Source organism: Leucopleurus acutus, assembly GCF_964270905.1.
Source record: "Leucopleurus acutus genome assembly, chromosome: 9".
Lineage (NCBI taxonomy): Eukaryota > Metazoa > Chordata > Mammalia > Artiodactyla > Delphinidae > Leucopleurus > Leucopleurus acutus.
This window is the reverse complement of record NC_139144.1, coordinates 66,746,157-66,771,638: the sequence shown is the minus strand read 5'-3', so window position 1 is coordinate 66,771,638 and position 25,482 is coordinate 66,746,157. Positions and strand designations below refer to the sequence as shown.

Here is a 25,482-nt window from a genome sequence, read left to right as displayed (position 1 = left end):
GAAAGTTATTGCTGCTCATGTAGTATAAATATCTCGAGGTATGCAAGGTCAGTTCAGATTCTACTTTCTGACATTCTTGCTGGAGTATTAAATTTCTAATGTCATGCATAGTTAAAGAAAAATAAATTTTTAGTTGAATATAGTTGATTTACAATATTTTATTAGTTTCAGGTATACAGAATAGTGATTCATTATTTTTACAGATTATATACTCCATTAAAAGTTTACAAAATAATGACTTGAATTCCCTGTGCTATATGTTTAAGATACCTACTGATAAACTAGATACAATACTTTATTTAAAGCTCTAATTTTGTTTGTTTTATTATAAACATTTTTATAACCCAAATATTTTAAGTTCTTCTTAATGAGCTTTTAAAAGTTAACTATATTTTGTTGTCTAACATCAAAGGTAAGGGGATCAATAGATTTTAGCATTTTGCAACTAGTCATTCAGTTTAATGATAGGCTACTTTTATAGTAAAACTTACTGGTGTCAATTCTCTCCATTAAGGACATCGAACAATAGTAAAAAGCATTTTATTGCACTGTGCCTTTCCAATGTTGCTTTTATGCTTCCCTGGCAATTTGCTCAGTTTATACTTTTTACACAGGTAAGATGATTTTAAACTAATTTAAGTTGAATGCAAGATGTGCTTGCTTGTTTCCATAGGAAAAAAAAATTTTATTGAAGTATAGTTGATTTACAATATTGTGCTAATTTCTGCTGTACAGCAAAGTGACTCAGTTATACACATATATACGTTCTTTTTTTATATTCTTTTTCATTACAGAGAAATTTTAAATGTGATTATATTTGTGCCCTAATAGATTTTCAAAATATGGAATAATTATAAAGTTTATATACATGTGTGTTTTTTTTTACTCATATAAATCTACCTTCTGTTAATGTGTTTGTTAGTTAGGCAGATATTAAACCTGCAAAAGACTTTTTCCTCTTATTTTAATCCATAATTTTTCCTGTTGGTATTTGAGATGATCTCTGTAAACCTTCCTGTAGATTTTCCTTTTGTCTGAGGAATCATTTTAGGTGCCAAGCTGCGCAACATGGTAAGGGCCACTTAGATTCTTCATGGTAGGGGATTTCTGCTTCTAATCCAGCTAAATGTTGGCTGTTCTGTCTGAAGAGCAGAATCTTACTGGACACCATTTCTCAGAGCTTTAATCATGGTATTATTCAGTGAATTGAGGCCATATCCTGTTTCTTCAAACAACTAAGTAACTAATAGCAAGAAACTGAGCTGGGGAAGCAGAGAGTAAAAGGTCAATTTGGATGAAATTTCCTACTATGATTTTTCTTTAGAACTCCTTTCCACCTAACTAACAAACACTGATAATATGTAATGATGTTCTTTATTGGCAGTGAGAAATTCTGCCAAGAATCCTTGTGCTGCCAATTGTCTACAAAGAATGAAGTTATAACCACAACTTAATTGATGCTGCATGTTTAAAGCATGTTAAGAGTATTCTCTCTGCCTTACTTCCTTATATTTGGTCTATAACAAACACAGAATTTCTGTGGTTTTCATTATTTGCATATGCCAACATAGTAGAATAGATTTCTAATGTGCATCATTTCCTGGCAAGGAAATGTATTAATTTAGCTCCTTCGGTAATTTTGATATTGCCTTAATGATTTTCTATCCATTCAAAAGTTATACTATACTTTTACTTGTTGTTGTTTCTTTTTTTTTGAGATGTAATTAACATTTTGTAAGTTTAAGATATACAATGTATCAATACATTATTATATTGCAATATGATTATCCCCTGATTAACACCATAGTGTTATTTAACACCTCTATCAAGTCACATAATTATTATTTCATTCTTGTGGTGAGAACGTTTAAGATCTAGTTGCTTAGCAACTTTGAATTATATGATACAGTATTGACTATAATAACTATGCTATGCATTAGAACTGCAGAACTTATTCATCTTCTAGTTGCAAGTTTTATACTTTGTCCAACATCTCTCTAATTCCCCCACCCCCAAGCCCCTGTTAATCACCATTCTACTCTCTGTTTTTACAAGTTTGGCTTTTTTAGATTCCACATACAAGTGATATAATAAAGTTTTTGTCTTTGTCTGACTTATCTCACTTAGCATAATGCCTTCAAGGTCCATCTGTGTTGTCACAAATGGCAGGATTTATATATATATATATATATATATTTATATAAATATATATTTATATACATATATATATATATGTGTGTGTAGCATGTCTTCTTTATCCATTCATCTGTAGATGGACACTTAGGTTGTTTCCATACCTTGGTTATTGTGCATAATGCTGCAGTAAACATAGATGTGTAGATATCTCTTCAATATTCTGTTTTCATTTCCTTTGGAATATGTACCCAGAAGTGGGATTGCTGGATCATATGGTAGCGGTATTTTAAATTTTTTGAGAAACCTCCATAGTGGTTTTCATAGTGGCTCCACCAGTTTATTTACATTCCCACTAACAGTGCACAAGGGTTCCCTTTCCTCCACATCCTCACCAACATTTGTTTTCTTTTGTCTTCTTGATGATAACCTTTCTAATAGGTATGGAGGGATATCTTACTGTGGATTTGATTTTATTTCCCTGATGATTAGTGATATTGGGTGTCTTTTCATGTACCTGTTGGCCATTTGGATGTATTCTTTTGAAAAATATTTATTGTTCCTCTACCCATTTTTTAATCAGTTTTTTTTTCGTTATTGAGTTGTATGAGTTCTTTATACATTTTGGATATTAAGAGTTCACCTAATAGATGATCTGCAAATATTTTCTCCCGTTGCATAAGTTGCCTTTTCATTTTGTTGATTGTTTCCTATGTTGTGCAGAAGCTTTTTATCAATAGTTTGATGTAGTCTCACTTGTTGATTTTTGCTTTTGTTGCTTGTGCTTTTGGTGTTACAATCCAAAAAATCATTGCCATGATGAGGGTCAAGGAGCTTATTCCCTAAGTTTTCTTCTAGGGGTTTTATGGCATCAGGTCTTATATTTAAGTCTTTAATCCATTTTAAGTTAATTTTTGTGAGTGGTGTAAGATAGAAGTCCAATTTCATGTAAATATCCAGTTTTCCTGACACCATTTATTGAAGACATTATTTTTCCCCCTAAGTATTCTTGGCTTCCTTGTCAAATATTAATTGACAGTATATGCATGGGTTTACTTATGGTCACTCAATCTGTTCCATTGCTGTGTATATTAGTCTTTATTCCTGTACCATACTGTTTTGATTACTGTAGTTGATAGAGTAATGGGGGTTCCTTATATGTTACAGTCCTTTTTTTTTTTTTGCTGCTTTTAGGATTCTCTCTGTCTTTGATATTTAAGTTTCATTATAGTGTGTCTTAGGGAAGGTATTTTTCAATTACAGTAATGGGGTGATTTATTAGCTTTGTGAACTTGCATGTCCAAATCTCTTCATAGGTTTGGAAGTTCTCAGCTATTATTTCTTTAAATAAACTTTCTGTCCTTTCTCCCTCTCTTTTCATAGAACTCCAGTGATTCTCTTATTTGATCATTTGATATTTTCATATAAATCACATAGACTTTCTTCACTCTTTTTCATTCTTTCTTCTTCTTTCTCCTCTGACAGCGTATTTCAAAGTTCCTATCTAACTCACTGTTCTGTCTTCTGTTTGGTCTGTTCTGATGTTGATACTCTATTGCAGTTTTCATTTCATTCACTGAATTCTTCAGTTCCAGAATTTGTTTTGTTCTTTTAATCATTTTTATCTCTTTGTTAATCTTCTCATGTTTTTCATGTATTTTTATCCTGATTTCATTGAATTGTATTTCTGTATTTTCTTGTACCTCATCAAGTTTCCACAAAACAGCTATTCTGAATTCTTTATCAGGTAAATCGTAGAATTCTGTTAGAGTTTGGTTACTGGAGGACTATTGAGATTTTTTGGTGATATTTCATGTTATTCTTATTCATGTTTCCTTGATTCTTCATGTTCCTTGAAGTTTTGTGTTGCAGTTTTTGCATTTCAGGTTGCCTTCAGGTGGGATATATTCTTCATTCATCCTGCTTATATCTGGGGTTTTCTCTGACCTTATATGGATACACCTTCATGCTTCTTGCTCCCTCTGTGGCAGAATTATTAAGCTTGTACGTCTTTTCTAGACAGGCCCACAGACCCTGGCCTCTTTTTCACATGAGCTCCTTATCTACTAGAACTCACTCTTACTGCCACACTAAGGAACATGAAAAAGGAGTCAGCTGCAGAGTCGGGAGAGGTGTGAGTTTAACACTCAGGAGGTGTCAAGAGTGCCTGCAGGCCAAGTGGAGGGATCCTTGGGTGGTTTTCTCAGCAGCTTGTAGGCAGGTTTCCTGCCAGAGTCCTGAGCACAACCAGAAGGAACTGCATCCTTTCAATGCCCTCTGATATTCTTATTTGCCTCTTTCTCAATCTCCTACCTGCCCCAGTCATGGAGGTCACACCGCAGAGCTCTGAGTGCTGTGGGAAAGAAATTGTTTTTTCCAGCAATGTCCTGCATAGCTGGGGATGCCAGGCACACACTCATCATTCTCCTTTTCCCCCATGGGAGAGGTTGCCACTGGCTAGTTCAGGCTCTCACTGTGCCACCTTGGGGATAGGGTGGTGTTGACAAAGTTCCTCTTACTCTCTCTAGTGCATCCAAACTCTCATATATTTTTGCTCCAATGAAGTGCTTGAGCCTCTCCTCAGGAAGACTGTATTCTACAGGGCTCTCTTGTCTGTGGGTGTCTGCCCAAGTCAGCAGTATCCAGATTTTCTTCAACCATAGCTGAGAAGAGCTGGGATTAGTTCACTGGCTCCTGCTTATTCCACAGCCTGTACTGAGGAACTGTACTGTCTGCTTATTACCAGATACATAGGTGGGCAAGACTCCTTCCGGGACCCTTGGCATATGGTGCTGGATCCCACAACTTCCACAGAGGCACTTTTGTTCATGGGTGGATGCCAAATTTTAGTTGTTAAAAGGGGGAGGCAGAAAAGCAGGACACCTTATGCTGCCATGATGCTGATGTAACTCCCAGCTTTTAGTTTTCTGAATTAACATATAAAGTTTTGTTTGCTTCTGTTTTTTTTTTTTTTTTAATACTAACGTGAAGATAATTCAATGTTATTTTTCTGGGAGTGTTCTAAGGCTTTTATTCTTGATTATATTTTTCACAGATTAAAGTTAAGATTAGTTCACGTCTCTTGCACATATTGTCTGAGAAATGGGGCTGAAGGACTCAAGGACTGGCTATATTTTAAAGGAAAAAAGTTACAAGCAACAGTTGTAGAAACCTAGAATATTTGGAGTGAGAAGACCTTAAAGCATTATCATTCTTAAGAAACTGAGAAATTGTGACTTACTTATTCAGTAACTGGATTTTAATTTATAATATGCTCTATTTTCTTATATTTTATTAGAGAATTCCCATTCATGTAGGAGAGATTGTTATGACCAAGCACAGTAACAGGGGTAGTTGCAGAAAGGAGGTTATAAAATCAGAAGTGATAGAGATGCAGATTATTTCCGGAAGAGATAGTATCAATATATCTATACAAAACTGGTTGTCAATTTCATATTCATTCTTTATATAACTGATTCTTTGCTTGGGTATGTATAAAGCCATATCTCTTTTAATATTTAAATTAATGTGACTCCATGACCTCATCTTGCTTATAAGAAGATTATTTTCTTCCTACCCTGGAGTTTCTCTTCCAACGATAAGCCCATCAGCTATTTATTTGGGCCAAATATCAGGACTAGATGTTTTTGCCTCACTGTTGAAGCCAGAAATGAGACTACTTGTATCTGGAGGATTCAGAAATCTGGGTACACAGTCAAAGCCACCACACTGCTGTTTAGGAAAACTTACCCCTTCTGCATGGAATTTGACCCTCAGTTAACCTTCTAGCTCTCTTCCCTTAGAAACCTGCTAGTGTTGTGTGACCATGATGTTACTAGGCAAGTTGCTTGGTGATTGCCTAATTGCATCCGAGAGGAAGAAATTGTAAGTGAGCTAAGTTCTTCCTGAGGGGGATGCCTTGACTTTGGGCTTCCTGAAGTAAAGTGACTCTCTTAAGTGTCATTTCCCTTGCAGAAGTTTCCATGGGTTATGGATCTTCTAAGCCAGAGTGGCTTCTGCATTTATGTGATGTGCATCTTCTTTCTTTGCTCCTGAGTTGTCACCTGGGGTGAGGCTACCATGAAGACTTCTTTGAGAGCTCCCACTGAAGAGAAATATCTGAATCTGTCCTGCTGGCAAGTCCTGTTTCCTGTCCTACAGCTTTCTGAATGAACCAGAGGCCAAGTGTGCACTTAAAACCCCCTGGGTTGCACTGATGTCAAGAACTCAAATTCACCTTATTGAAGATAGAAAACTCCTAACAGCCATAGATGCCAAGTGCTTCACACTTAAATTGGCCTGGACTGTGTGCTTTTACTTAAGAGTGGCACCATTTTCTTTCTTGTAAATGTCTCAAAGCGCGCCTGCAGTGCTGAGATAGCTGAGTTGAGTCATAAGGAATTTCAGCATCAGCTAAATGCTGTCTGTAGAACTAGGCTTCTCCTAAAAAAAGACTGCAGTTCTGGTGTACAGTTCTTGTGAGTGAGCTCACAAGTTCAGAATTCTATCATCCACACAATGTGTTTGTTTCTCAAGTTCCTTGGGGTTCTGTCTTGCCAAATTAGGATTATATTAGTTTTTTGGAGATGTTCAAGTATTGGTGAGTCTCAGAAAGGTGTTCCACCAGGAGACTCATAGCTGCTTATGAAACTTTTTTCCAGTACCTTTGTCTTTACTGAACATCAAATTTCACACACCAAGGGGCTGAGAAAGGACAGTTTTTTGGCAAGTCAAATAAACCTTTTGTTCAAGAAGAGTCTTCGATCTACAAAACCTAAAAGGTCACCAAAATGTTTTTTTCCAAGGGGAGTTGATGTTTCTTCTTCTGGATGTAGAAGCAGCTACTCTTACTATAAATGTCAGCTTCTCTTTCTGAAAGCTTTGTCTGACCTTGCATCTTGTTGTTAAACTCAGTCTACAGGTTGATTTCTTTCTATTAGTTTGACAATGTTTATTGTGGCCACAGTGGTTAAAATATAGTTGATTCTATATGTGTAAACTAACAGGGAATCAAGAATTAGCTTACAGAAGGGATTTATAGTTTCATTCCTTATACACAGTTTTATTTAAAATTTATTTTAAATGCCTGTACTCATTTCTGATTTCAGGAACAAAATTGGTCCAAGCATTTGAACAGATTAAAAACTCTTTATTGTTTCATGGAAACAAATTTTGCCCTATCCTCAGAACTACTTATCTTGAGAAGTATGATGAAAGGAGGCAAGAATAGAAGTCAGTTTTCTACATTTTCACAACAGAATGTTGGCTCTGCTGCTTGTATCTCAATGAGAGGGATTTCTTTTCAACCAGCAGTTCAAATAGCAACAGTCCAGCTATCAAGTATAATTTTCTCCTGTGAAGGTTTTTTTTTTTAGCAGAAGTGTAAATATGATGTTTAAGAAGGGGGGTCTAGATCTGCATATCCTAATAGTATTGGTCTATGGGAGGAGGGAAAGAGAGACTAACATATACCAGACTTCAGTATTATAGTTTATTTAATCCTCAAGGAGTCCAGGCACATGGGTATTATTAATTTACGATTACAGATGAAGACACTGAGGCTCAGAGATTAAGTTAAAATCAAGTCGGCCTACTTCAGAGCACCAACACTTTCCAATTTATTTTTGCTGCATCTCTAGGGTCTTTCAACTCTTTTCTGTTGAAGGCCACACACTTGGGTGTGTTGTCTTATTTCCTTACTAAAATACCTTCAGTTTTCATGAAGCATTAATAAAAGAAATATGCATTTAAAGCATACTTCTATACCTTTTGTAAAACCATAATTAATTGAGTCTACTGTATTACCTAATTGCTTTTCTATATAAGAATCTGTATGATACATTTTTCATAATTAGTGTCAAGATTAATTTTCTTCACAAAGTAAATTTATGAACTTTTAACAACTATAGTTATTTTATTAAATGAGCTGGACACACTTTCTCACAGTCTCTCTTAAAACCTATATTTTAGACTTGTCCCCATCCCCAAATTTATATACATACTGTATTCCTTTCCTTTTCAGTTTGACAGTAAGTGTGATTGCAGTAAATAAAAACTTTTAAGATCTTTAAAATATTGTGTCTTCTGATCAAAGAACATGATATATATCTACTTATTTAGTTCTTAATTTCTATAAATAATGTTAATACAGATTTTTAGAGATCTTTCATTAGATTTGTTCCCAGGTATTTTCTATTTTTGTTGCATTTTAAAAGATTGATTATATTTGTTAGATATGGGGTTCTATGTATGTTAAGCAAAGCTTGTTAATTGTGTTATTCTAATCTTTTAGATTTCTACTGTTTTTGTTTGCTTTCAGTTACTAGAGGAGTAATGTGCTAAAGTCTTCCATTATAACTGATTTGTCTGTATCTACTTTTAGCTGTGTAAATTCTTGCTTTAAACTTTTTTTTTTTTTTTTTTTTTTTTTTGCGATACGCGTGCCTCTTACTGTTGTGGCCTCTCCCGTTGCGGAGCACAGGCTCCGGATGCGCAGGCTCAGCGGCCATGGCTCATGGGCCCAGCCGCTCCGCGGCATGTGGGATCTTCCCGGACTGGGGCACAAACCCGTGTCCCCCGCATCGGCAGGAGGACTCTCAACCACTGCGCCACGAGGGAAACCCCTTGCTTTAAGCATTTTGATGCAACATCATTATGTGCACAGTTGTTATATAGTCCTTTTATTTTTATGTAATGAGCCTTAAAATTTTTTAAAGTGTATTTGTGTGTATGTGTGTGGTAAGAACACTGAACATGAGATACACCCTCTTCATAGATTTTTAAGTGTACAATATAGGTATTGTTATCTATAGACACATGTTGTATAATAGATCTCTAGAAGTTATTGATCGTGAATAACTGAAATCTTACGTGTGTTGATTAGCGACTTCCCATTTCCTCTTCCCCTCAGCCCTTTTCAATCACTATTCTATTATCTATTTCTGTGAGTTTGACTATTCTAAATACCTCTGATAAATGGAACCATGCAGTATTTGTCCTTCTGTGACTGGCTTAATTTACTCAGCATAATATTCTCATCCATACTGTTGCATGTTATAGGATTTCCTTCTCTTTTAAGGCTGATACTATTCTGTTGTATGTGTACAACACATTTTAAAATCCATTCGACCGTTGATTGTCATTTAGGCTATTTCCATGTCTCGGATATTGTCAGTAGGGCTGCAGTGCACTTGAGAGTGCTAATATCTCTTCAAGATCCTGTTTTCAATTCCTTTGGATAAATACTTAGAAGTGGAAATGCTGGATCATATGCTATTTCTATTTTTAATTTTTGAGGAACCTCCATACTGTTTTCCTTAGCAGCTGCATAATTTTGCATTCCCATTAACAATGTAAAAGGATTCCCTTTTTTTCACATCCTCACTAATACTTGTCATTTGTTTTTTTGAAAATAGCCATCCTAACAGGTATGAGATAATATATCATAATGGTTTTGATTTGCATTTCACTGATGATTAATGATATTGAGTGTTTTTTCATATATCTGTTGGCCATTTGTATATCTTCTTAGGATAAATAGCTGTTCAATTCTTTGCCCATTTTTTAATTGTTATTAGTTTTTTGCTAGAGTAATATGAGTTCATTATATATTTTGGATATAACCCCTTATCGGATATATGGGGTATTTTCTCCCATTCCATAGGTTGCTGTTTACCCTTTCGGTGTTTCCTTTGCTATGCAGAAGCTTTTTACTTTGATGTAATCTCACTTGTCTTATATCTGATAAGAGATTAATATCATCAAAATAAGAGATAACAAGTGTTGGTGAGGATGTGGAGGAAAGGGAACCCTTGTGCACTGTTGGTGGGAATGAAATTGGTGCAACCACTATTGAAAACAGTATGGAGGCTCCTCAAAAAATTTAAAATTGAACTACCATGTGATCTAGTAATCCCACTTCTGGGTATATATCCAAAAGAAATGAAAACAGGATATTGAAGAGATTATCTGTGCTTCTATGTTTATTGCAGCATTATTCATAATAGCCAAGGTATGGAAATAACCTAAGTGTCTGTTAACAGATGAATGGATAAAGAAGATGAGCTACATATATATACAATGGAGTATTACTCAGCCATGAGAAAAAGGAAATCCTGCCATAGGACATAGATGGACCTTGAGGGCATTATGCTAAGTGACATAAGTCAGACAGAAAGACAAATACTGTATTATATCATGGGATATAATATTAGGATCACGTATTAGTATTTAGTTTGGAATCTAAAAAAACCAAACTTATAGAAACAGAGAATTGAATGGTGGCTACCAGGGCCTGAGGAGTGTGGGAAGTAGGAAGATATTGGACAAAGGTACAGACTTGCAACTAGAAGATGAATAAGTTCTGGTGATCTATCACATAGCATAATGATTGTAATTAACGTTATTGTTTTATATACTTGAACATTGGTAAGAAAGTAGATCTTAAACGTTCTCACCACAAAAATGAAATGAGAATTTCATGACGTGATGAAGGTGTTAGCTAACACTGCAGTGGTAATAATACTGTAATATATGTGTATCAAATCAACAGGTTGTATACCTTAAACTTACACAATGTTTTAAGTCAAGTATATCTCAATAAAGCTGAAAAAAAATAACAGAGGGATCCTTGGTAGAGACTCTAAGCTTAATAAAAGGGACAAATTTCTTAAATCCAGTAAAGTTCTGATTATCCATTAGCTGGAATTTTAGTTGCAACCACTTTATGCCTTCCCCATCCATTTTGGGGGAGGAGGTAGGTAGTAAGGTATTTACGCTGGGAGAAGAAAAAATGACAGGAAGTTTGAGAGTAAGATATTAGCACCAAACTCCCAAATTCTGGGTAGTTGATCTATAGAATATACTTATAACAATTTATGCATTCTTTGACTCTGAGATTCTATGACCTTGCCTGAGCTTACTTTATGAGGCACTTGATAATGTGTTGAAATGAAGTTTGCAGAGATATTCGTGTCCTTGCCTTTTTTTCCACACCACCAGCAAATAAGTTTCTTTAGGGTGGAGATAGCATTGGCCCTCTAGTATCCATTGAATGGCTTTGAATTTATAGCATCGTTTCTAAGAACACTATACTTTAAGCTCCAAGCAATTAAGTTTTAAGCAAAGTTCTGGGAAACTATATTCAGGTAAATTGGTTATTACTTATAAGTATTACCATCTTCAACTGGCACCTCTTGAAATAAAAATCTCTTTGGAATTCTTGAATGAATTATCCATTGTTGTTTTACTTATACAACAAATTCATAATCTGGTTACCACTAAATGTTAAATTGCATGAGACTTTTCAAAGGCCCAAAGAAAAGAATTCCTGGGCCCAGTCATAATTATTATTGTGAATGCAGTCCTCTAAAATAAATGTTAATACTGTAATTCACAGCAGAGCTGTACAATTTTTAATGAAATAAAGTACAACCAAAATAAAATGTCATATAGTTAGAATCATAGGTTGTGTCACATTTTCAGACTGACTTCTTTCACTTAGGCATATGTATTTTAGGTTCCTCCATGTCTTTTCATGACTTGATAGCTCATTTCTTTTTATTGATGAATAATATTCCATTGTCTGGATGTACCACAGTTTGTTTATCCATTCAACTCTTGAAGGACATCATGGCTGCTTCCAGTCTTTGGTGATTCCCTAAACATTCATGTGAAGGTTTTGAGTGGGCATAAGATTTCAGCTCAATTGGGTAAATACCTAGGAGTGTGACTGTTGGATTGTATGTTAAGACTATGTTTAGTTTTGTAAGAAATTGCCGATTTTGTCAGGTTTTTGGATTTCAGCCATTCCATTAAGTGTGTAGCAGTATCTCCTTGTTCTAATTTACAGTTCCTAATGTAGTATTGGGTTTAGCATCTTTACATGTGCTTATTTGCCCTCTGTAGATCTTCTTTGGTTAGGTTATTTGTTCACATCTTTTGACCTTTTTTTTTGCGGTATGCGGGCCTCTCACTGTTGTGGCCTCTCCCGTTGTGGAGCACAGGCTCCGGACGCGCAGGCTCAGCGGCCATGGCTCACGGGCCCAGCCACTCCACGGTATGTGGGATCCTCCCGGACCAGAGCACGAACCCGTGTCCCCTGCATCGGCAGGAGGACGCTCAACCACTGCGCCACCCTTTTTGACGCAGTGGTTGCCCTTTCTGACCATTTTTAAATTGGGTTATTTGTTTTCTTATTTATGAGTTTTAAGAGTTCTTAGTACATTTGACCTACCAAACCTTTATCAGATATGGGTTATGCAAAGATTTTCTCACAGTCCCTGGCTTGTCTTTAGTTTTCTTAATAGTGTCTTTTGTGGAGCTGGGGTTTTTAATTTTAAGGAAGTTCAGTTTATCAGTTTTTTTCTTTCATGGATCATGCTTTTGATGTCATAGCTAAAAACTAATCCTCAAATAAGATCACCTTGATTTTCTCCTATATTATATTTTAGAAGTTTTTTAGTCTGTGTTCTACATTTAGCTCTAAGATACACTTGAGTCAGTTTTTTGAAAGGTGTAAGATCTAGGTCTAGATTTATTTTTTTTTAATGCACGCGTGTCCAAGTCTTCCAGCGCTATTTGTTGAAAAGACTGTCATTTCTCCATTTTGTGCAGTTGTCAAAGCTCAGTTGCCTATAATTGTGTGGATCTGTTTCTAGACCCTCTATTTTATCCCTTTGATCAATTTGTCTATTTTTTTCTCCAGTACCGTGCTGTCTTGATTACTGCAGCTTTGTAGTAAGTCTTAAAGTCAGTTAGTCTCAGACCCTTTTTAAGAGTTTTCTCTTTGCCTTTGGTTATAAGCAGTTTTTACTATGACATGCCTATGTATGGTTGGGTTTTGTTTGTTTTAATTTATCCCTTGCTGGGGGCTACTAATACTTTATGAATCAGTGCTTGATTCTTTTTCTATAGATTCTGGGGACTTCTCAGGTATAATGTCTTTAAGTATAGATTTTACTTAATTCCCTCAGCCCTTTCTGAGATGTAAAGTATGACCTTTATACTATATGCTCTACATCTCTTATGTTCTTTCATATGTTGTTCATCCCTTTGTCATTTTATACTTTCTTCTGACCTATCTTCCAATTTATCACTTCTTTGTTTGGCTGTGTTCAACCTGCTTAAACCCATTTTTGACTTCTTATTATTGATTATTGTAATATTTAGTTGTATATCTTTAATTCGGTTCTTTATTTAATGGCTTTCAGTACCCTCCTGGAATTTTCAATCTTATCTGTTATTTCTGTGCATATGTCAAGCATAAAGTCTATGTCTGATGATGCCAGACATGTTTTTGCATGGTTTGTGAGCTAAGAGTAGTTTTTACATTTTTATAGTAGAAAAAGAAGGAGAGTATACAATTGAGACTGTACGTGGCCTACAAGTCTTAACATATTTATTATCTGGCTTTTTACATAAAAAGTTTGCTGACCTCTGAACTAGATTGAGATTCTTCATAGATCTGTTTCTGTTGTCTTAGTGATAATGTCTTATCTCCTCCTATATCTGATTAGTTTTGATGTGGTATTAGACACTGTACCTGAACAATTGTACAGTTAATTTGAGACTAAGATATTAAGTTCTTCCAGAGAAAATTAAATTTGTTTCCAGCAGGCAAACACAGGGACTAACAATCTTTAATCTCCCTCGTGCAATCACAGAATGAGATAATTCAAAAGTGGGCTTCAGTATTTTGGAGCACTGCTTTGATTTCTGGTTCTCTCTTATAGTATAACCCTTTGAAGTCCCAAACCAAAGCTTGGGGACTTAGCAGAGATCTCATTCTTGGGGTTACCTGACAGCTAAGTGTGTGGAAATGTCTCAACTGCCTCTCAGCTAGCAGGCATCTGCTTCTGTTAGAATTGGCAGAAGAAGAAAAGTGACCCAAAATGTCATGCTCATCTCTGTAGATTTCCACCTTTTCTCTGGTCTTAGCTTCCTAATTCTTTTTTTGCTGTATTAGTAAGCTGTGGCTTTCATACAGGTACTTTTATTATTTTTTAGAGCTCTTCTAGTTCTCAGTTGGTTCACATTACTTTGACAATCATTATTGGAAATATAACTCTCCTCTTATATTTACTTTGCTTATGAATAGTGAAATGCTTTTCTACATTTTTTCACTTCTGCTTTTTTTATATTTTTATTTCAGATAGCCTCATTATTTCCCATGTATGTTGTGGGGTACATTGAGCCAAAAAAATTTCGGAAGATCATCTATATGAACATGGTGACAGTTTTTTGAATATCTTTATTGGAGTATAATTGCTTTACAATGTTTTATTAGTTTCTGCTGTACACCTGGTAACATTTTTAATATTTATAAGTCATATATTAAAATAAGATCTCAGGGTTTATAAAATAGAACTGACTGTTTTATATACCTCCTCTCAAGTAGTATTTAATACATATGATGTTGCTAATATTTAGAAGGATAACTGAATGCCATATTATAGCAACTATACTTTCAACTAGACTGTAGACGTTTTGTATTCTCTGAAACTTTAAAAAAAATTTTTTTAATTATTATTGTCACTACTTTTGTAACTGCCTTTTCTCTCTGAGACCTGAGATTTTTAACACTTTGCATGAATTTGACACTCTGTGAAATTTATGTTTTTGCATTATTGTTTTTTTATATTAGTTTCCAAACACATATCCCTTAAGAAAATAAAAATCTTTTAGGTAAGAACATAAAATAAAGCTTCCTTAGTGAGGAAAATACTCAAGTAATTCAACAAAAATCAGATTAGAAAACTAATAGTTATAAGTAAGTCTTTCTTATTATATTCCTCCATTATTGAGTTAATAGAAACAATAAGATTTTTCCTGTTTTCTTTGTACCAAGTTAAAAATAGGGGAAAAAAATTAAATTCTGCTATATAATATTTATGGTGTTGAAAATAATTAGAACCTATCAGTGTGTTGAAATTCTGTTATCACTTGGTCAGGATCTATTTATTAATCTTTTTATGCAAATAAAGTTTGTATTGGAAATGAGTATATCCCTGTAGACAAAGTATGCATTATGCTATCTATCTAATAACTATAAAATGTATTTATTTTCTGCAATTTTCAGGTTTCGGTTCTCCTTTGTTTTGTATTGATGTTTGGAAATCCAATGTATTTATCTTCTTATTATTCTTCGTCTCTATTGATGACATTGGTAAGTGTTTGTTAAGCTTGTGAAGATTTTTTTTTAACCTGTCAAATAGCAAGTTTACCCATTTAATATAGGTTAAAGAGAATAAATAAGGCCCTTTCTGGATTACTGCCCACATGAAAAATTTTTCCCAGATAATGCTTTTTGTCTATCTAATCCTTGCAAAATAATATAAGCAAAGTTTACCTTTTTAAGGCAATGCCCAAGTAAAAGTTTTTTAAAATAATAAGGTAATAAGACTTACTTTTTAAAATATGCCATAATTTATGACAAAAATTAGTTATTTCCTTCTAATTCACTTCAGTAGGCTAAATACTTACTGCAGTGACACTGCCATTGCCCAAAACGTTTTTGGAACTCCTCTGAATTGCCGTCACAGACTCTGGCACATTCTTTTGAATGTCCTCAGTGGTGGCAAATCTTTGTCTTTTAAGGGTGGATTTGATTTTTGGAAATGACCAAAGTCTTGTGAATAAGGTGGGTGATTGGGCTGGGTAATACAGATCTTGATCAAAATATAGTGTGACAACAAAGTAATAAGACCTATTTTCTTGCACGCATAAGGAAATAATCTCTAAAGATAGTTTATAAAGAGGAGTTCCAAACTGTTTTGAGCAGTGGCAACATAATTATAATAAGGGTGTAGTTTCTTCATGTGACTTACTTTCATGGAATAACACTCATTTAGAGTTGTATTTGGAATGGTGGTTCAGTAAATCAGTTTTATTACCTTATAGTCACACTTTCGATATTCATAAGCCAGAACCTGGAATGTTCTCCACTGGAATGTTCCTAGAATATTCTCTTTCCACAATGACCAGAAATGATAACTTACTACAAAAATACCAAAATATAGCACTTTTCCATGTGTGGTGCATTGACTGAATCTTTTGAGATTTAGGTTTTTAACATTTTTTCTCCCCATACCTTTTTTTTTTTTTGCCTCCCAGTAAGTAATTTCTTCTCTTTATCTCTTCCAAAAGGCATAGGCCCTTTCTTTTCAACATTTTGTCACACTTTTTCAGTATTACAAAGTAGATGACTTGTAATAGTGTGTTCATCAACATCTTTCTATGAAAACATTTTTTATTCTAAAATAATAGCACAGATGTAGAAAGCCTCATAAAACCAATGTTTTATGTACTTAGTTCTGACTAGTACTGATAAGTACTGATTAATGGACTGTTACTTGTCAAACATCCTTAAACTACCGTCAAGTCAAAACTAGAACTTTTCTAACCATTCTAGAAGCCTTCCATGTAACCTGCCTCAATCATAACTCCCTTGAGCTGCTCTAAAACAGTAGTGACTATCTTGACTATGGTGATCACTCCAGGCTTTTCTTTATAGTTTTATCACTTAAGTTTCTATTATTATCTATAGGTTTCCAATATGTCTCCCTGTTTTTTTCCCCGGGATATTTTTTTTTATCTGGGTCACTGAACATGTGAAGGGTTCTGTGGTCTAGATTTTGCTCCTGAGTCCTCATGGTGCCGCTTTACATCTTCTTTTGTCTTCTGTATTTATATTAATACTTGGGTCTAAAACCTGGACGTGTTCAGATTTAATTCCTTTGGCAAGTATATAGTATTGTTCTTCAGTCAGGAGTCACATATTTATCTGGTGCCTCTCTTTTTATGATCAGCATTTAGTACCAGAACCATTAATTCAGTAGGGATTGCAAAATGATGATATTCCAATCCCTCCTTTACAGTTCACATTTCATATAGGAAAAATAAAGTACATTTCTAAATGGGGGGAGTTGCGAGGAAGTAGAAAAATATTTGAAGAAATAATGACCAAAAATTTTCCAAATTTGATGAAAATTATAGTCTCAGAGATGAAGAATAACAGTAAATCTCAAATACAAAAAACATAGAGCTAGAGTAAGCATATTATCAAATTGTTTAAGATCAGCAATAAAGAGAAAATCTTCGGAGTAGCAATAGAATTAAGACATGTTAAATACAGAAGAACAAAGAGTAAGGATGTCAGCAGATTTTTCATAAGAAAAAAGTGCAAGCAACAAAACAGTCAAGAAGCATCTTTAAAATATTTAAAAATACTATCTATGATTCTATATCCAGCAAACATGTCTTTCAAAAATGCAGGCAAAATAAAGACTTTATGACCTTTATGTTAAAGGAGGTCTTTCAGATGAAAGGAATATAATATTAGATGTCAGTCTGGCTCACACAAATGAAGAGCCCTGGAAATGGTAGCTAAAGGTTTTCCTACCATCTGTGACAGAATGGATAGACCTTGAGGGCATAATTATGTGACATAAGTCAGAGAAAGACAAATACTATCTTTTCATTTGTGTCTTCTTTAATTTCTTTCAGCAATGTATTCAGTGTGTAGGTCTTTCACCTCTTTGGTTATGTTTATTCTTAATATTTTCTTTTTGAGACTATTGTAAGTGGGATTGTTTTCTTAATTTCCTTTTTAGATAGTTCATTGTTAGTGTATAGAAATGCAACATAGTTTCTTTGTTGAGTTTGTATCCTGCTACTTTGCAGAACTTGTTTATTCTAACAGTTTATGTGTGTGGGTGTATGTAGAATCTTTAATGTTTTCTACATATAAGATCATGCCATCTGTGAACAGAGATAATTTTACATTTTCCTCCTCAATTTTTCTGGTTTACCCATTTAGTTGTTTTCTTTTTTGCACTAATAAATATTACATGTATATTTTATTATACCCCCTCCTACTTACATGAAAGGTAACATACTATAGTCTTTTGCATTTTGATTTATCAACCTATTCTGGGTATCACTTAGCAACCTTTCATAGATATCACTCCATATCAGTTCACGGAGATCTTCATTCTTTCTTGTAATTTCATAGTAAGTATTCCCTTCTGCATATTCCATAGATAATTCAACCATTCTCCTAAGTCTGGGCATTTTGTTTATTTCTTGTATTTTGCATTTACAAACAATTTTGCATTGTGTAATCTGGTACATTTATATTTTCCTATTGTTGGAACTTCAGGAATCCTGGCTCATCTTGGGCCAATTAGATGATGCAAAATTCTCCAAATCTTAGTAATACACAGGCCTAAGATTTGTTTCTCATTGGAGCTTTTGTTTTTCCAACACAAACTTGGGAATAAACGAATACCTTACCAACTTGTAGAGATAGTAGGAGGAGTATTCCTAGTTCCTGCATGTCTTTGTCAGTTCAAGCTGCTATAACAAAAATACCAGAATGGGTGGCTTACATGGAAATCTATTTCTTAACAGTTCTAGATGCTGGAAAGTCCGAGATCAAGGTGTCAGCTGATTTAGTTCTTGATGAGGGCTTTCTTCTTGATTTGCAGACAGATATCTTCATTGTATCCTCCCATGATGGAGAGAGCGATCATCTCTCTCATGTCTGTCCTTAGAAAGGCACTAATCCCATTTATGAGGTTCCCACCCTCATGATCTAATTACCTCACAAAGGGTTCCACCTCTAAATGTGTCACATTGGAGCTTAGGGTTTCAACACAGGATCGGTGGAGGGACGTAAACATTCAGTTGATAGCACCAAGGGTATAGTTTTTGAGGACCCCAGCTGTATGCATGAGTCTTAATTCCAGTTTCTTACCTTTCATAGTCCCAAGTCTTCTGCTGCCCTCCCTTTTAATACAAGCCCATAGTTGTAACCTTGTTCTACAGACCTCCTTAAAAACTGCCAACTCCTTAAAAACTCTCCTAATTAATGTTTTGCTTTTTAAAAATCACCTTCTTTTCTCTGGCACCTGGAAAGTTCCTTTTCTTTCTTATAAATTCAGTTAGATATATATATATATATTTAAACATTTTAAAATATTTGTGAGTTTGGAGAGGAAGGATTTTCATGTTAATTTAGACCACTAATTTTTCTGGATAACTTACATGTATGCTTGCATGGACATACCTTTCACACACCATCTATCTCCTCAGAGGAACTGCCCTGCATAAAACATCCCAAGTAACTCAGTAAGGAATTAACTTGATTCTAGGGTCAACTTTCTGGTACACAAAGCATTTGGCTTTCACCCCAAGGAAAGTTTCCATGTCCAAATTCAGAAAAATCAACAATTAAGAAGGAAAATGTCTGGTGATAGCCAAGATGGAAGGGGGTGGCTGTGTAACTTTTGAAATGTAATTTTTAAAAAGTTAATTTAATTTGATTGTGTCATTTTATGTCATATGCATTTTAGGTGATAATTCTAAGGAGAAATAAAATTCAAAGATTGGATGCATCTGAACTCCACTTTTGGGTAAGGTTCAACATTTTTAACACAATTTCTTCAAATCCTTTTTTATTTCTATAAACTGAATACAGATAATATGCTTTAAAAATGAATGATTTATAATTAGTAAATGTTATAAATAGCTACTTACATAAGGTGGGAAACACTCCTTAGCAATATCTACAAGTCATTTTCAAGAAGTTAGTTCATTTATTTCAGCACTACCCTCAGGCCTTTCTTCTTTACTTTTCCTTCTGATATACCCTACTACCTTGCTTTTAATTTTTTTTTTCTATTTGCTTTGAGTTTCTTTCTTTACATTTACTAACCTTCTCTTCAAAATAACTCAGTCCATAGTTCTGTCCCCACTTTCCCTTTTTCTGTTCTCTACATTTATCCATCATCTATCTTTCCTTTGGCTTCCAACTTTAGACTCTTATTATTTTTGTCCTTTTAACATTTTCCCTACAATCTCCCAGTTCCTTTTTATTTCAACTCAGCCACTACCTGATCTTTGTTTGACTTCTTTGCAAATGTACAAATGGATGGCCCATGTTATCTCTATATTTGTATGTTACGTTACAAAGTAAAATAAGTACCTTATTAAGTAGGCACTGCAATGACTAATTCTCGTAGTATCAGACAGATGACATTCTTTTTCTCTAGGTCTTTAATGTACTCCTACTAAAAAATAAAATCTACCATATTAAAGAACTCTGTGATTACATATTATATATTGGTATGGTAAAACTGGAAATGATAAGAGGGTAGATAGCCACTCAGAATATAAACAAACAAAATGGAATGAGTTGCCAGTTTCTTATTGCTGGAAGCATTCTCCCATACCCTATGGTGAAAATACACTTGTTATTGAATGATATGACCCTTCTAATATTTTGATTTTTTTTCTTCAGAAAAATTGGCAAAGCTTGTTTTTTTAAAGATTAAACCAAGAAATCAACAGAAAATTTAAAGATTTTTATTTAATAATTTAACTCAAAAGGAAGTCAAAATTTTAATTACAAATTACTGAAAAATGACAACAAATAGAGCAGTATCTGTGGATGTTTAGGGAATTCTGCCAAAGTTGTGTTCAGAGGAAATTTTATTGTCTTAAATATTTTCAGTTTTAGACTGCAAAGAATAAAAAGCTTTCAAGTCAAGAATTTCAAAGAAACAAAACTCTAAGGAGAGAACAGTTAAGATATATTGAATGTTCAGCTTATACTTATGTTTTAAAACTGATATAATTAATACCATCAATCTCTTGCAAAAGGGAGAAATTAGTCATGGTAGTCATTTGAACAACACAGAAAACATTCTGGCTTTTTATGTCTTTTTTCTGGAAGACCGTCAAAAAGAAATAGCAAAGCTATTTTGTGAAATAGCACTTTTTCTTACAAAAACACCTGTTTTTGTAGGAAAAAGGGATAATCCATTCTTGTCAAATTGGGTTCATCCCACGAATGCAAAGATGTTTCTGGAAAATTTATAAATATAAATTGTCACACTAGCAAATTAAAGGAGAAAAATACTTTATGATCATCTCATTAGATGCAGAAAATAAATTTCATAAGATTAAACACCCATTTATGATAAAAACTCTTAGCACAGAAGAAATAGCAGGGAATTTACTTAACCCAATAAAATTCTTCAGCAGTCATTGGTTTTGCAGGAGAGATATTTGGAGTATTCCATTTATGAAGATCAAGATAAATATGTTTTTTTACATTTTATTAAAGGTTCAAACATGTAAAAGCAAGAAAGTAAATAACAGGATTAGAAAAGAAATGGAAAGAAAAATCAAAATTTATTATATCATTATTTACATGTAAAACAAAATAATTATAAGAAATTATAAAAATTCAATAACATGGCTAGGTATAAGATTAATATTCAAAAGTTAATTGCATTTCTGTTCTTTGGCAACAAACAAAAAACATATTTTTGAAAATATGCTATATATATTAGGGAGAAAAAAATACATAGTATCTGAATAAATCTAATATTTTTGAAATTTAAATTTTTTTTAAATGTGTAAAAGCATTTATCATGTAATAAGGATAAGGAAAATTACAACTTGAATGAGAAAAGGCAATAAAGAGATGTTAACACCCAGATGAGTAAGATGTTGGGATTATTTGGCAAGAATTTTAAAGCAGTCATCATAAAAATACTTCAGTGAGCAATTATAAGTACTCTAGAAGCAAACAAAATATCACCAAAGAAATCAAAAATTTTTTTTTTAAAAAAGGAATAACTTGGGAATTTAAAAAAAAATAATAACTTGAAAAATACTGTAACTGAAATAAAAAACTCAGTGAATGAGCTTCATAGAAGAATGAATATAACAAAGAAAGCAATCAGTGTACTTGAAGATAGAATAATAGAAATTACCCAATCTAAACAACAGAGGAAAAGTAACTGGAAAAAAATGATAGAGGCTTAGGGAAATGTGGGACAATAACAGAAGATTTAATATTTATATCGTGCAAGTTCCACAGGAGAGGAAAAAGAGTGGGGCTGAAAAAGTATTTGAAGAAGTAATGGCGTAAAATAGATAGCTAGTGGGAAGCAGCCACATAGCACAGGGAGATCAGCTTGGTGCTTTGTGACCACCTAGAGGGGTGGGATAGGGAGGGTGGGAGGGAGGGAGATGCAAGAGGGAAGAGATATGGGGACATATGTATATGTATAACTGATTCACTTTGTTATAAAGCATAAACTAACACACCATTGTAAAGCAATTATACTCCAATAAAGATGTTAAAAAAAAAAAAGAGAAGTAATGGCTGACAACTTTCCAAATTTGGTAAAAGACGTAACTCTACAGAGTCAAGAAACTGAGTTAATCCTAGGTAGGATAAAGCCAACAAAATCCATGCCAAGACACATCATAATTCAACTTCTGCAAACGAAAGGCAAAGAAAAAGTCTTGAAAGCAGACAGAGGGAAATGATGCATTACCTTTAGGGCAAAACTGATTCGAATTTACAGCAGACTTCTCATCTGAAACTATGGGAGCCAGAAGGAGGTGGCACAACATTTGTCAAGTGCTGGAAAGAATTGTCAACCACAAGTTATATATCCAATGAAAGTGTCTTTTAGGAATGAAGGGGAAAGTAAAACATATTCTCAGATGAAGGAAAACTAAGAATTTGTTGCTAGCAGAGCAACCCTTAAATAATGATTAATAGAAATCCTTGAAACAGGAAGTAAATGATGAGAGAAGGAATGTTAGAACATCCAGAAGAAGTAAAGGACAACAAAATGGATGCACATAGGTCTAAATATAATAGACTGTTCTTCTCTTGAATATTTCCTTTCATGTGTTTTTGTTTATTTTGTTGTTCTTTATCTAGATATTTGAGTCCAGCTTTTCATTTATTTCCTTTACTCTCATTTTTATTGATAAAAGTTTATGAGGCCATGAATTTTCTTCTGATCATTGCTTTACATGCATCCCTTAGTTTCTAATATGTAGTTTTCATAACCATATTTTAAAAAAATTTTTTTTGAGTTTGTATTTCCCTTTCACTCAAGACTTATTAATAGGAGGTTTAATTTCCAGGAGGAGGGCCTTTTGGTCTTCTGACTTATATCTATTTTGTTTATTTTCTAGATAATTCAAGGAAGTGCTTGGTTTTGTGGGACAATCATTCTGAAATTTCTGACATCTAAAATTTTAGGTGTTTCAGACCATGTAAGTACTTTCTGGTTAAAACATTAGAATTTATATACATATTTAGTTGGATGAAGACTTTGAAACCATCTATTTTTAAATGAAACCTCTTCATTTTATAGAGGTTAAGTGCCTTCTTCAAGGTCCCAAACTAGTTATTGGTAGAGTCAGTACTAATACCCTGCAGATCTTTTCAACCCACTAAGAAGAAAGTATATCAATGAATGGTGACTTAGCCTTCTAGGAAAAAAATATGTTAAGTAGTTGTTTATATTTTGGTTAAAATACAAGTAGTTTGTTTAATAAGTTATTAATTCATTGTAAATGTTAACATATGAAGAGTCTGTACTCAGCTTTGCAATATAGAAGTCAAGATCTCAATATAATTTTATTTATAATTATAGATTAAAATTAAGATGTGATTTGATATTTTTAAAGTTTTTCTTGTATAAAGAGAATGATAAAACTTTTCTGTCTTTTCAACTTCTGGAAAATATATGGACCACATCCCTCATGCATGTTGTTTCTGTCTGTTTTAAGGCTAATACCTCAAATAATGGCCCTTTTCAAAGCAAAAGTTCCTATTTACTAGTTTGTTTTGGGAATAGAAAACAATGCATGATTTTAACTTTTGATTTTTCAGCACTCTCTGGATATGAGGATAGATGAGTGTATCATACAATAATCTACTCTGAAATTTACCTTATGTAGTACTCTCCAATTAGGACTCTGTCTAATGCTGAAATTGCTTCAACTTTAACAAGGGATTATAGATAGTTACTCTCTTAAAATGTCAAATGCTGTCACTATCCAGGAAAATTGAGTCTGCATACATGTTCATGTTAAATAAAATTTCAAAATGTAAGGATTTATTTGCCATTTATTGTTAGATCTGCAGAGTGGTTTATTAGGTTTATTTGTTGTTCTTAAATTTTTATTCTGTAGGGGGTATACATTTTATGGTAAATTTATTTAGGCCTCCTAAGTTATTTATTAAGTTGGTCTGTTATTTTCTTTCTTGCCTTGCTCCACATGGTCACCCAGCTCTTTACAAATCCTAAGACACACACACACACACACACACACACACACACACATACACACACCTTGGTATTCTTAAGTGACTTCTGTGTGACAGCTGTGAGAAAGACTTGAAACTAAAGTGGCTTGGTTAAATTGTAATTAGTCACCAGGCCTATTCTAAATTAGAAAAATAAAGTTAACTGTAAATTATCCTTGCTACTGGTAGATAAGGGGAATCATGAATAAATGAAAACCATAGATAATCATCAAAGTTGATATATAATAATTTATGTCCTTTTAAAGTAGTTTGAGTTAATGTTTTACATGCCAAATATTTTTTCTTTATCTGGCCTTCTAAGAATGCAGTATAAAAACAATTGTCTCACCAAAGTAGGTAATAAATAATCAGTAGAAAATAGCTCTACATTGGATTTTGTTGGTGGTGTTTATTTTAAAGTTCTTTGAGATCAAGTAACTAAATCAAAGGAGTATGTATAGTTGTTGTAATTCTCTTGAAGAATAACTCTCATAGTTAATGGCTTGAATGTATGTCTGAAAAATTCAAGAAGCACCAAAAATTGTGCTTAATGTATGAGGCTTTGTGAAAATGACAGTGCATGGAAAATTTGTTCATGATTTACAATGTGTGGTGAAAGGAGTTAACTGAAATTGGTTTTTTCTTGATAAGTGATCTGATTATAAAATCTCATGATCAACTGCATGGTGGTTTGTGCCCAGCAAATGTTGATTTTAGCTCATTCTTTACATTATCACCTTCTCTGCTTGCTTTTTCTGAACTTCTTTTTCCTTTTCATTTCTCTTGCTATTTCTGTTTGTTTTCAATTTTCTTCATAATTCAGCGCATAATGTGATTCACTGTATTTTTTGTTTTTTTGGAGAGTCATCCATGTACCTTGGATTTATCTTCTCTGTAGACTTTGTTACTATTACATCAAACCAATTATTATTAACTATAATTATTTGTGTAATTTTAATTTGTTTTTATTTTCTTCCAGATTGGCCTGAGTGACCTTATTGCAGCCAGAATCTTAAGATATACAGATTTTGATACTTTAATTTACACCTGTGCTCCTGAATTTGACTTCATGGAAAAAGCGGTATGAATGTTTCTTTTTTTCTCCTCTACAGGTATGATGGGTTCTTGCTCTTAAGTTTTCCCTTTAATCTGAAACTCAAAAGTTTTATTCAGAAACACCCAATTTACTTACTCTGTCATTTTTTTACGGTAACTTTTGC

At 33.7% G+C, this 25,482-nt stretch overlaps 1 protein-coding gene across 1 annotated transcript in view; it reads left to right on the top strand.

The window, feature by feature from the left end:
• Window positions 1-25,482, top strand: part of DPY19L2 (dpy-19 like 2) — a gene marked incomplete at both ends in the record, with an annotated part of 87,117 nt that overhangs the window by 28,462 nt on the left and 33,173 nt on the right. Inside the window, 6 exons of the mRNA XM_082846836.1 lie at window positions 515-614; window positions 14,285-14,362; window positions 15,212-15,298; window positions 19,488-19,547; window positions 23,143-23,223; window positions 25,242-25,343. Coding sequence (XP_082702962.1) covers window positions 515-614; window positions 14,285-14,362; window positions 15,212-15,298; window positions 19,488-19,547; window positions 23,143-23,223; window positions 25,242-25,343 — 508 coding nt within the window. The remainder of the gene's footprint in view (window positions 1-514; window positions 615-14,284; window positions 14,363-15,211; window positions 15,299-19,487; window positions 19,548-23,142; window positions 23,224-25,241; window positions 25,344-25,482) is intronic.